The sequence below is a fragment of the Helianthus annuus genome, chromosome 4 (assembly GCF_002127325.2).
Source record: "Helianthus annuus cultivar XRQ/B chromosome 4, HanXRQr2.0-SUNRISE, whole genome shotgun sequence".
In the NCBI taxonomy this organism is placed as follows: Eukaryota; Viridiplantae; Streptophyta; class Magnoliopsida; order Asterales; family Asteraceae; genus Helianthus; species Helianthus annuus.
This window is the reverse complement of record NC_035436.2, coordinates 183,674,925-183,687,707: the sequence shown is the minus strand read 5'-3', so window position 1 is coordinate 183,687,707 and position 12,783 is coordinate 183,674,925. Positions and strand designations below refer to the sequence as shown.

Below are 12,783 nucleotides of genomic sequence, written 5' to 3'. Positions count from 1 at the left end.
CTGGCAACACATAGAATGAAAGAAAAAATTATGAGTATGTATTTATAAGAGAAAATTGCCAAATTATAATTAAAAAAACTATAGAATCAAAAGTTGTTATAACTATTTATGTAAATTATTATTTAACTGAATACTGGCAAAAAAATATACAAATTAATGTAAATGTGTAATAAAAATTTAACGGATTTATAAAATCTTGCTAGTAATAAAAATTTAACCGATTTATAAAATGTTGGTAGTAAAAAGCCAATATCTATTTATGTATAATATTCAAATAAATAATGGGAAAAAAAAACAATGTTAATGTAAAATCATGAAAGAAACGGATATATACAAAATAAAAATAACAATACTTAAATATTAAAATTAAATACCTAATACAATCATCACATATCAACTCAAATCTCCTTCAACACTCATATCATCTTCAATCAAAAATCACAAAGCTCAAGAAACTTAGAAACGACGGTTGAAGAAGAATTTGGTAAAGTTACTTTACTGACTTATTTTCCGATCATTTTAACGGCAATCTTCGCTTTGATTTACACACTTATTATCCAATCACTTGAACGCCAATTTTCGCTTTGAGTGACTTCACCGACTTGTTTCCGGCGATTATTGAAAAATTACATGTGAAATCAGGTTTTAGTTTTTTATGAAATTAAATGTTGTGTATCTTATGTGTATCTAAAAGAGATTAGATTCTATTGCATGTGTTTCAAACTATAGAATTTCGGTTAATTAGATTATTTGGTTGATATATTTTGTGGATCTTGTTGTGAAAATTAAAATTTCTTGATTAACATTGTTATTTGGATGATTGAATAGGTTATAACATAAAATTTAAGATTGAAATATTTTTTCTTGACTCAAAAGGTGTTTGTTTCCGGCTATTTAAAATTTAGACGTCAAATCTGGTTTTAGGTTTTTATAAAATTGAATGTTGTGTATGCTATGTGTATCTAAGAGGGATTAAATTGTATTGTATGTCTTTCAAAGTATAGAATTTAGGTTACTAAAGTTATTTGGTTGATATATTTTGTGGATCTTCTTGTGAAAAAAGTTATGTTTTTTTTGGTTAACAGTGTTATTTGGATGATTGAATAGTTTATCAGGATCACATAAAATTTAATATTGAGAATATTTTTTTTGACTTATATCACTACTAGAAAATGTGCCTAATGCAACCTTTTAGATACAACTTTTATCAATTATGTTGCATTTGACTCTAATGCAACTTCGTTCATTATAAAGGTTGCATTAAAAGATCTAATGCAACATTCTTCATTAAAGGTTGCAAAACTTTAATGAAATTGCAACCTTTTTATTTTGAACTTGCAAATCTTACTAAAAATTGCAACCTTTTTCTTGAAAAGTTGCATTATTAAAATTTATATGCAACTGTTATTGCGTAACTCAATAAAAATGAGAAAAAATCTTAAATATATTTGATTTGTAAATAGTAAAAAAAACATATATTATTGTTTTGTCGTCTTTGATATATACTTTTTTTGTTATAAAATAAGTGGTTTGATTAATTTTAAAAATACCTAAAATTGAAAATAAAAGATGACACATGCTGATACTAAAAAAAATACATATATAACTCATTGGAAGTCAATATAGTTCTCTAAGACATGCATGAGTGTATATATCTCTAAAGGCCTAACATGACTTATTAAGAATTATTTTATAGTTTTATTTTGTGTATATATATATATATACATATATATATATATATTCATATTTTATACAACTCTTTTATACAATATCCTATTAGTTTTATATAATATATTATTTGATTTCTTATATGAGTTTGATTAAAAATAAATAAAAAATAACTTATAACATTTGTTATTTTTATCTATTTGAAATTAAAAACTGCTTTATTTTTCATTCTCCAAATTCAGTTTCCCCACTAAACATACTCTCCTCATATTTCCCTCTCAGTTTTAATTTTTCATTTTCATCTTCCCACCAAAATCTCACAGCCTCCTAAAATGCCCTAATTAAGAATATTTCCTCACGATCCATCTCTTCTTTTCTCTGTGATTTCTTCTTCTTCTCTATCTTTGGCTCATTACTTCTTGATCACCATTTTGTATCGTAACTCATTGTTACAAGGGCTTCAAACCAGGACTAACATGTCTTTGTTACTAAGGTACTAGCCGAACTGTATAAGATTATTAGTGTAATTATCTCTTTTATTTCATTATGGTGGTGATCCAGATATGTAACTTTATGATTTAGGGCCAAGAATTTATGTTGTGCTGTTTAAAACTAAAGGTTTAAAGATGCACACCAACTGTTCGATGTAATGCTTCAACAAAGTTTTCAAGATGCAGATTACTGGCCTCTTTCATGTGATATGGTATTCCATATTTTGGTCCTATTAATTGCCTCATACAATCAAATTAGTTCATCTATAGCAGTCCTAAAGATTTTTTTAGATGGTATGGAATGAGGAAGTGTTTTGCATATTAAAAAACATAGATTTGTTTTGGTATCTTGCCTTTTGTTCTTGTAAGGTATTAAGGATTAGAAATTGCACTAGTTGTTTGTAAAAGTCCATTATTTATGAAAACATAATTGTAATCTATTTTGCTTCTGTGATTCAAAGATAAATATGTATTTTTAGAGTTTATATACGCTAAGTATTGGTATCTGCAGGACTTATCCAGTATGTTGGGAGGGTTGAGAAGGTCGATAGGCGGTGAAAGAAGAGTGGGTGCTGGTGGTGATCGGACAATCCACGATTGAGAACTTGATTCCGTATGACGCAAGTAGTCCGTCCATTGCAGTGGCTGGCTTACATCCTATTAATTATGCATGTCTATCTTATCACGAGTAAAAAGGTCATCAGCTCTTAATTTACACTTTTTAATGTTTCAGCATGCTACACTTTGATTTTTATAATTAAGTTTGATTTTTATATTAATTTCATCAGCATAAATTCTTAAAAACTCAGGAGAAAGCTACGAAAGTTGTTTAGGCACAGAAGCTTAGGGTTGAACTATGAAGTCTTAGATCAAAACATGGACCCCTTACATGCTTTTTTAGGTGATTTGTTACCCTTTATATGAAGTTAAAGTTAAATAAAAATGGTTTTTTTTTAAATGTTAAATAACTATCTTATATCTATAATTCTATATATAATGAAGATTTCTTTAATTATTGTTGCAGCTAGGAATTTAGTACATTCTTATTAGAGGTGGCAAAATCAGCGGTTTCGGGTGGCATGTCTGGGTAGAATGGGTTTGGGTTTTTAGGGTTCGGGCCAGGATGGGTCAATTTAGAAAAAAAAAAGCTATTTTGGTTCGGGTAATACGTAACGACTTTTTATTCAAGTTCAGATGTTCAATCTATCTGTCATTTTTATATCCTTATAACGTAAATACTCTTGGTTGACAATTTAAAGGAGTTAGTATGTATAAAATTCCATCAAAGATCTTTTGCCATGTTATGAATAGGGATGCAAACCAGTCGACCAGAGCCTCTGAGATAGTTTAATAAATGAAAGCTCGAGCTCAGTTTGGTTCGAGCTTTCTTTCTAAAGCTGAAGCTTGACTCGTGGGTGTTTTTTCAAGCTTGAGCCCGACTCGTTTAATATTTATTAATTAATTTATAATCATTATAGTTATTGTTTTTCATAAATTTAGTTATTTTGTCATAATGTTATAAATAATAATTACTATAATTATTAAAATGTATACTTAATATATTATTTAAAAATTATGTAAATAATTGGCTCATTTAGGCTCTCGGGCTCTGGCTCGTTTACTAAACAAGTTAATTTTTTAGACTTAGGCTCGAGGTTGTTTAACTTGCATTTGCGGGTAAAATTATTATTGAATTTGATGTTTATGGTTTGCTAATTGTTGCGTTTTTTATTACGTTACTTATATTTATGGTTTTGCGTTTGTAGGCTGAATTAGAGTCAGACGAGGTGTTCGCTGATATATCTTTGATGCCTAAACCTGATGTTAGTCTACCTTCTGTATATCCTTGTGGTATGCGTGTAGTTAGCATTTGATTAATGGTTTGCTGGCACACTACTGGGATCAATGGAAGTTTTGGCACTACGAGAAATATGAGCGTTAGCGACGACCTTTTTAGCGGCGACACCAAGCATGTCGTCGCTAATGATCACAATCTGAAGCGCTCACATAACAAAGGAACTTCCGCCTTAGGTCACCTTTTGCTTATTAGACACGCCTCGTAAACACTTTTTAAAACTAACATATAGTAGAATAAGAAAAATAATTATTTTCATATGTATTTTTCTATAATATATTAGTCTATATTAGTCATTCTGGACACGGGTACCTGCAACCTGGATTACGGAAGAGAGACGAAAGGATTACACACATGGAAATCGAAGGAGAGAGACAAGAAGGAGGTGAATGGCAGTGAGTGGCAGGTGACGGGCGGTGGGCGAAGATGCTGAAGCAGCTGGTTGTATCTGGTTATAGTTTGTTGCTCCTTTTCTTTATCACACTTTATTTTTATGTTAAGTTATTAAAATATTAATCAAAATGATCCTTGCTACATAGGTGATAAGTTTTAAATGCGATAACGTTAGTGGTAAATATGAAATTGATGATAGGTGGTGGAGCAATACAAGTTGGGATAAGAAGTTACCCTTTGCTCGTGCAGATTGGTGGAGTTTTATATGTGGACATAGCCGGGTTCGAGGCGTGGACATACTCAAGGTATTGAGCCTAAACCACGACTCAATTTTTGATTTTGGGTAAGGTACATGAAAGCGGTCTGTTGATATTTTTGTTTGTGGTTAGGTCCGGCTCTTGTTTCTAAGGCGTTTTATCTTCAATTTCGGTCAATTACTCCTGGTGTTAGAAATGGAACACAGGTATTTTTTATTCCTATGTGCAAAAAAGTGACTCTTCTTTAAATTGTGTTAATCTAGATGTTATAGGTGGCACAATGGGCACACCGGGTAACGGGTCAAAACGGGTTCCGAGTGGCAAGAGGTGTACAATAAAAGCCGGTTTTAGGGCCGAAACCGGGACCGGTTATGCTAGTTTGGGTTCCCATTGTGAAAACCGGTTAAAAAACCGAACCGGTTTTTTTTAAAATCGGTTTTTTCCCACACAACAATAACCTGTTCGGTTAAAAACCGACCGGTTAGAAAAAAACCGATTTGTAGACCTCTCTACGGGTGGCCTGCAAACACTTTTATGTCTATTTTCTTAAAAAGTGTAATAACTAACTAATGCGTTTTTAAAAATAGAAAACAATTTGATACTAATTATTATAATTTGAAATATATATTTATTATATCAGTTAAAAATTGTATAAATAATGGGCTCGTTTAGGCTCCCGAGCCGGTTTAAGCATCACAAGTCAAGCTTGAGCTCGTTTAAGCCCGGCTCGTTTCAAGCTCTTTTTCGAGTCGATCTTGAGTAGGTCAGCTCATTTACATCTCTATCGACCACCCATTATTCCTCACGACCCTCATAATTTTCTGTTAACTTAATATAATAGTGGACTGGGAAAAACATCGTGTCAGTGACACTAATATGGTTAGGCGATTCTAATTGCTTTTGAAGAATGCCAAGCTTCATCAGCTCGTTATAGAGCATAAAAACAAATATTTATGTGTATGCTACTAGACAGGAGTGGCTTTATTCTCACTTGAAAATTTATCCCTTTTTACTCTTAGCTTGCCTTTTCTTCTCGGTTTTCTTTTTGTTCACTTTTTCTGTTTTGCAGATTGAGCCAATCCCAAGCAGAAATCTGCCTCCTAGGTTTTAACCAAATACATCTCGCAGTGTGAGCGGTTTACATATGATTTTTTAGTTTGTTATTCTCCTTTTCATATGCATGTTCAAGCATGACGAATGCCTTAGTATGTCCCTGGTAACCAAGTAAGTGTTTTTATAATTTGCTATATCTTACCAATTTGTTTTTCTCGTCCCCCAATACACACAGTACTGAGGTTTTTAGTTGTGATATGCAAAAGTGTTAACTGTAGGATGGCTCTATGTTTTATGTCTACTGGAAATTGTGTATTATTCTGTAGCTAAATGTGTTTTCTTTTTAATTTCTACTTTTATTTTTGAGAAAATGCTGGTACGTTGGGAACATCCATATACAGATGACGGGACAATTTCTTCAGGAGGTTTTTGCAAGCTAAAGTTGTGAAAAAGCAGTCGTTTGAAACTCATTAAGTGAATAAGGAGGATCATGAAAGAAAAAAAGTTGACCTTGAAGCTATACCACAAGATATTGATATCCAGCGACAAGACTTGGAAGATCTGTGTGGAATGTTACGAAACAACTACAAGTTGAAGATCAAGATGCGTAGAATGTTTTAGTTACTCTTTATTATTGTAATTGACACTTTGGTATTGACTTTTTTTGTTATTTGAGTTTGGAAAAGTATGTTAAGGTACACTATTTGACTAGCAATGATATTTGTGTTAATATTGTTTTGGCTAAATTGCGATTAAATTCATATTAATTAATAACAATTATATTTATGTCAGAAGTTGCATTTGCGTGTAAAAAAGGTTGCATTTACTGTAAAAAAAGGTTGCATTAAGCTTAAAAAAAAGGTTGCTATTTTGTAATAAAACTATAATAAAGGCTGCATTATAGTATATAAAAAGTTGCATTTAAGTGTAGGAAAAGTTGCATTAGAATGTAAAAAGGTTGCATATAATAAAGGTTGCATTTGAATAGTAAACGCAACACTTACAAAAATGGTTGCATTAGGCTTAAAAAAAGTTGCATTAGGTCTAATGCAACTGCTTCTAATGCAGCTCCCAATATAAGGTTGCATTAGGCCTAATGCAACCTTTTCAAGGCCTAATGTAACATTTTACTGGAGTTGCATTAGCTTCATTTTCTTGTAGTGTATTGAAATAGGATTACATTGATGTCATATACTTTTATTTTTCATTATATATGAGAATATATATATACACTAAGATTAAACACTAAAAAAGAGGTATCTTGTTATAAATTGATCGACTAAATAGAGTATTTATTTAGTTGTAATCAAATACATTGATCCGATAACAGTTCCTTTGTTATTGTTTATATGTATATTGTATATTGTATTATTGAAAATCTACATAGACAGATTTTATGTAGATTATGAATTAGGATTAGGAATAATGAAAATATTGGTTACATTATATCAGTATACATTTTAGAAATATAAGAATAATAAAGGCATATTTATAAAAACGTGTCTATCTAGTATTGATTAAGACGTAATTTTGTTATTGCTATAAACATATATGTACGCATTCAAGTTGAATACTAAATGTTTATAATAGTTGTTGCTATGTGACAGGTATATAAAAATGGGTTCGTCATGCGTAGCTGTGTTAGATGATGATTCCTCGTTAAAACTGGTATGCTACAAATGTTACAAAAAAAAAGTATATATAAATTGTGTTAGATAATATCTAAATCATAAATTTAACCACAGGTGCTGTCAATTGACTTTGTTAAGAGTGTATATGGTGATTATTGGCAAAGAACTAAACTAATGATACATCATGAAAGTCGAAGAAGTTGGCCAGTTTATTTGAGAAGTATAAGCGGGAAATCTGTTATCACTGACGAATGGAGTAATGTGGTAAGGGATCTTCAGTTGACAAAGCAGACATTCTTGCGCTTAAGGATAATCGAAGATAAAAATATTGAAATGGATTGTTTCGTCGAGAACATATGTGGTGAATCTTTTTTAACAGTAAACCGTTATGGCATTTTAAAGATAATAGTAAGTATACTAATATGTATGTATGTATTTTTTTTATTATAATTATAAAATAAATGCTATATATATATATTTGAGAATAAAATGCTACATAACTTTTCAGGTGATTCCAGAAGCTTATGTCACAAAATGTTACTCTTACACGCCAGTCAACGATTATTATAACATATGTGCAGCAGGTCAGATTTGGAAAGTTGAGACGAACAAAATAAATGATAATTATGTTTTTACAAAAGGTTGTCCGAAGTTATTTCATCATCTTGGGATAGAAGATGATGATATACTGTTGTTGATGAAGACGGACAGCAAAACATTTGAGTTAAAAATTTATCGTCGAGGACTTGAGGTTGTTTTGACCAACAAAGAAGAAAGTGAAGATGAGTCTCTACTGGAAATACCTAAAGACACATACTACAAAAACGTCCAGTTTGTAAGTATTTTCAACTTAAACTATAACAGTTTACTAATAAATACGACTTATTTACGTATCTTATTGTATACCAGAGATTCTGTGATGATGATGACTCGATAGATCAGATGATTTCTGAGGTACTAACCTTACATTTATGTAGATTAAAATACAATACAATCCGAATTTGTAATTTTATTAACTATCATACACAGATTCATGAAGGTAGTAAAAAAGAGGAGGTGAATAAGAACATTGCTGGAAAAGAAAAGTCGAAGGTAGAAACAAAGATTTCGATGACAGAAGAGACAAACCAACCAACAAAAGATGATGTAATTATTTCTAACATAATAATAGGTGATTAGTTTCATTAATATATGTAGACATATTTAATTAATAATCGTTGGTTATTGTTATCTAAAGTTAGTGGTTCTCTTAACAGCTTAAGAAGAAAGGAAAACAGGTTGAGGCATATTGTCACGCGGAGGTCAGTAAGGAGCTGATATGCGGGACATAAGTTGAAATGCCAAATGTCTCAACAGTTGGACAGAGAACTCGGAAACGGTTGGTACGTATATGATAAAATAACAATATTTAGTGATCAACATTTGTTATAAATTTAGATATTAGTCTAAATATAATGTATGTCTTAAAAAATAAGGTAAACGAAAAAAAGAAAGAGAGATGATCATGCATTGAAGATATTGGATGTTGAACGAAAAGTTGTTACAAGGACAAATACTGTTGAGAAAAGTGGTAAATATGAATTCACACAGAAAGGAGAAAACCGCATGGTATGTTTTTTTAACATAGTCAATAATAAACAGAAATACTATAACATGCATAAGGCTGATTTACTTGTTAATTACGTCATTCATGCAGAGAATGCCTGCTAATGTTGTAAGATTTTCCGGATTCAGAAATAAAGTGCATGAGTTAAAAGTGAGGAACATGAATGGAAAAACCATCAATATGAATCTTAGGCGCCAGAAGAATGGAAATGCTGTAAGGTATGCAATCGAAGGCTGGCCGATGTTCATGAAGGAGAATGGCCTTCGTTTGGGTGACACAATGCATTTCACATTTGTAAGTTCAGGAAATCTCCTGATCTTATCACACGTGGATGGGGTTAATGCAAGTTAACAGGTAATCTAATGATGAAGGTGTTTGTGTAGAAGAAATCATGACTCTTTTGTGCTAATGTTTTTATGTTTACTCTCTTTTGGACAAATCATCTATGGTTATCATGTATTATTTTGTTCCTAGGTAGTTTAAGGTTAAAGACAATTACTATTATATCATCCAACCACGTACCATATTTTTTAATGTAATTAACAGTTGGTATCGTGTATAAACACTTGTTGGTTATCAATGTTTAAATATATCTATTTAAAAACTAACTTGTGGTTGTTTATATGTCCTTCGGATTGTTTATATAAATTGTAAGTAAGATGTATTACAAATGTAATGTAAAAAAAATATGAAGTAAAAAGTAAAGATAAATATCGAAAAAAGCAAGGAATAAAATGACAGTTGGAAAGTAATATTAAAATAGTGAAACTATAAATCAAACTATAAATTTGAGAATACCTCTTTGTACACAACATTTGTAGTTTTATTAGTAACGTTCCCATCAGCGTCTAATATTAACATCCTTAAACCATCCATGCTTTTGACTCTTGAAACTGCAACATATAGTTGTCCGTGAGTGAAAACAGGCTGCTTTAGAAACAAACCAACCTTCGATAATGACTGTCCCTGGCTTTTATTTATCGTCATTGCAAAACACACAGCTATCGGGAATTGCCTTCTTTGAAGCTTGAAAGGTATTCGTTTGTCAGAGGGCGAAAGATTGATCCTTTGAATAAAAGTTCTAGTCCCAATATTATTACCAGATATAACTTTTGCTTCAATAATCCGATCACCAAGTGTAACGACTTGTAATCTTGTACCATTGCACAGAACGTTTTTCTGATCAAGGTTACGTAAAAGCATGATGGGAACACCAACTTTTAAAACCAACTTATGATTCGGCATTCCTGAAACTTTAAGACCATTTAGAACATCGGGGGGTAAACATTGTGACGAATATGGTCAGTTACATTCTCAGATTGGCAGATAGAATCTGAACTTAGATACTCTTTATGATCACCAGGAAACATTGCTAATAAGGTATCATTTATCTCGTGAACAACGTCGTTCTTAGGAGCAAGTATCGCTCTCTCTTGAAAATAACTTGGATCATTGAACGATTCAAGTATCGAAGGATACACAAAGTTGATCAGACTACCGATAGGGTTAGTGGAACCAGTAATCAACAGTTTTTGAGGTGTATCAATAACAGCTTCCCCGTCGTTGCGACCACCAAGTTTTCCCTCGCCAATATCCAAAAGCCATTTAGCAAACTCTTTTGTCTTGTCAATATCACCATGATTCATGCCAACAGTGAGCCTCATGTTTTTTGTTAGCGTTAGTAACTTGCATTTATTCCATATATATGACGAACTCAATGAAGCATTCACGATATCTTGTCTAGAGCCATTAGGAACAACAGGAAGAATTTGTCTAAAGTCACCACCAAATACAATTACCTTTCCTCCAAATGGTAAAGCTTCGCTGTTTGAACAATCAGGCATCAATATATCTTTTAAGGTTCTATCCAATGCTTCAAAGGCATGTTTATGAATCATTGGAGCCTCATCCCATATAATAAGTTGTGTTTTTTTAAAAAGATACGCAAGTTTAGATCCAGGCTTCATGCGGCAAAGAGAATCCTCATTTAGATTCAGAGGGATGGAAAACCGAGAATGGGCTGTTCGATCTCTAGAAAGTAGCAAAGAAGCTATACCGCTTGAAGCAACATTTAAAACAATTTCAGACTTACTCCGAATTGCTGCCAACAATGTCTTCCAAAGAAAGGTCTTACCGGTGCCACCATATCCGTAAAGAAAAAACACACCGCCTTTGTTCGTTCTAACAGATTCCATAATCTGATAAAAAACATTACGTTGCTCATCTGTTAAAAGTACTAACATATTATTCAACTCATCTTCCGTAGTATTTTGGTAATAAGATAACTCCTCATTGATCAATCGATTGTTAGACGAAGAAATAGACTCATCATTAGGGTAAGGCATATTTGAATAGTTCCTCAGCGATGAGTTACATCATCAGGGTAAGGCATATTTGAATAGTTCCTCAGCGATGAGTTATTACGAAGTAAGAACTTCTCAATCTCTAACAATGCCAAATTCTTTATTTCTTCGTCAGAGTAATGTAAATCTGCAAAAAAAAAAAAAAAAATAGATGATGTATTTAATAATACAATAAGTCGTACATTTGAGTATTAAAATATATTTTGGTAAATATGATATAAATGAATTTGAAGGGTAAATAATCAACATTTTTTTGGATAAATGAAGTTTTTTTTTTATTTCATTCAGATAATAAATTTATAAACAAAAAATAAGTAACTTGATAAATATATTAATTGAATAAATAGATAACATGCAAAAATTAAAGAAAGACATACCATCAACATTTAAATGTTTTTCTTGTCTATATAAAATGTCATCCGATAAATACGTCCATGTCTTCTCCTATACAAAATCAGGTCTAGACAAACTACCAGACATCAGCATTGTTCCAAATAACGTCCGTAGATAAGTAGCGCTTCCATACACATTAGCTTCTTTAATAGCTTCAACGTACTCGTTGTCATCATCCAAAAGCCCTAGCGCATAACATGCGTCCCTGAAAGTTGGATACAAAGTACCATTTACAATACGAATATCTTCAAAAGATTTTGGTCCCTTTACTTTGTTTAATAATATTCTGAGGTAGTATGCTTTACCAGCTGAAGGAAACACCGAACGAATCCTACCGATTGAAGGATGTCGTTTCCTTATATCCCAACTGCGAGTATTTAATTTAAAAACAAACTTTGAAGGAAACTCAACATAAGTAAGCTCACGTGCCGCAGGTAATCTTTCGTTACACTTCATCCAAGATAAGAACATAGTAGAAGCAACAGATGTGTAACACCTTGAAAATTCATGTCGAATAATGTACGAACACATGTCATAAGCTCTGAACGTGTGAAAGAATACTTTAGAGGGACTAAAGTTAACAAACAAGGAAACTATGTGAATATAAAGGTCCAAAGTGTCAACAATGGATAATTAAATTTGAAAATATCCCTACAAGATATTTATACCTTCAAACAAATAAATCATGGATCATACGAAGCTAAATATGAAAGAAAGTGAGGAATTACAAACCACATGGGCTAAATATGTCAACATGTGTAAAGTATACCTCTGGGTGACCTTTTAGCAGACCCGAAGCTTTGTAACGGTAAATTATACTCACTAGAAAATGTGGTAAAAATTTCATAAAGTTTCGCTATCGTATGAGAAAGTTATGATCAAATTCGTGTACGAGGGGTTAAAAGCGTCAATATTGAAATTTATGACTTTTCGGGTGATTACAAGTTGATCAAGGACTTGCCCATGTTTATACATGTTTTGGAACCCTTAAAAATAAGTTTAAAAGGGCAAAATTGCAAGAACAAGAGTCAAAACCACGTAACAAAGGACCAGGGACCAAAAATGCAATTGTT

At 31.9% G+C, this 12,783-nt stretch overlaps 2 protein-coding genes and 1 long non-coding RNA gene across 9 annotated transcripts; 1 reads left to right on the top strand and 2 right to left on the bottom strand.

The window, feature by feature from the left end:
- The first annotated feature begins 1,908 nt into the window (after window positions 1-1,908).
- On the top strand, window positions 1,909-6,454 carry LOC110937287. Of its 7 annotated transcripts, none has more exons than XR_002590689.2 (6): window positions 1,909-2,161; window positions 2,251-2,371; window positions 2,671-2,855; window positions 3,926-4,190; window positions 4,298-4,712; window positions 4,797-6,454. It is a non-coding gene; the product is annotated as an uncharacterized LOC110937287 (long non-coding RNA). The 7 variants fall into 7 exon arrangements; XR_004890638.1 differs by having other exon boundaries at window positions 3,926-4,455; window positions 4,607-4,712; XR_002590691.2 differs by having other exon boundaries at window positions 3,926-4,465; window positions 4,607-4,712.
- Window positions 6,455-9,734: 3,280 nt separating this feature from the next.
- LOC110933909 (ATP-dependent DNA helicase pif1-like) lies at window positions 9,735-10,199 on the bottom strand. Its single transcript, XM_022177108.1, has one exon. The coding sequence runs from the start codon at window positions 10,197-10,199 to the stop codon at window positions 9,735-9,737; it is 465 nt and encodes a 154-aa protein (XP_022032800.1).
- A 20-nt stretch (window positions 10,200-10,219) lies between these two features.
- On the bottom strand, window positions 10,220-11,299 carry LOC110933910 (ATP-dependent DNA helicase pfh1-like). Its single transcript, XM_022177110.1, has one exon. The coding sequence runs from the start codon at window positions 11,297-11,299 to the stop codon at window positions 10,220-10,222; it is 1,080 nt and encodes a 359-aa protein (XP_022032802.1).
- Between the last annotated feature and the right edge of the window lie 1,484 nt (window positions 11,300-12,783).

Bases quoted from the DNA above. Each gene is read 5' to 3' on its own strand.
- LOC110933909 (XM_022177108.1), bottom strand. From the start codon at position 10,199: ATGCCGAATCATAAGTTGGTTTTAAAAGTTGGTGTTCCCATCATGCTT.
- LOC110933910 (XM_022177110.1), bottom strand. From the start codon at position 11,299: ATGCCTTACCCTAATGATGAGTCTATTTCTTCGTCTAACAATCGATTG.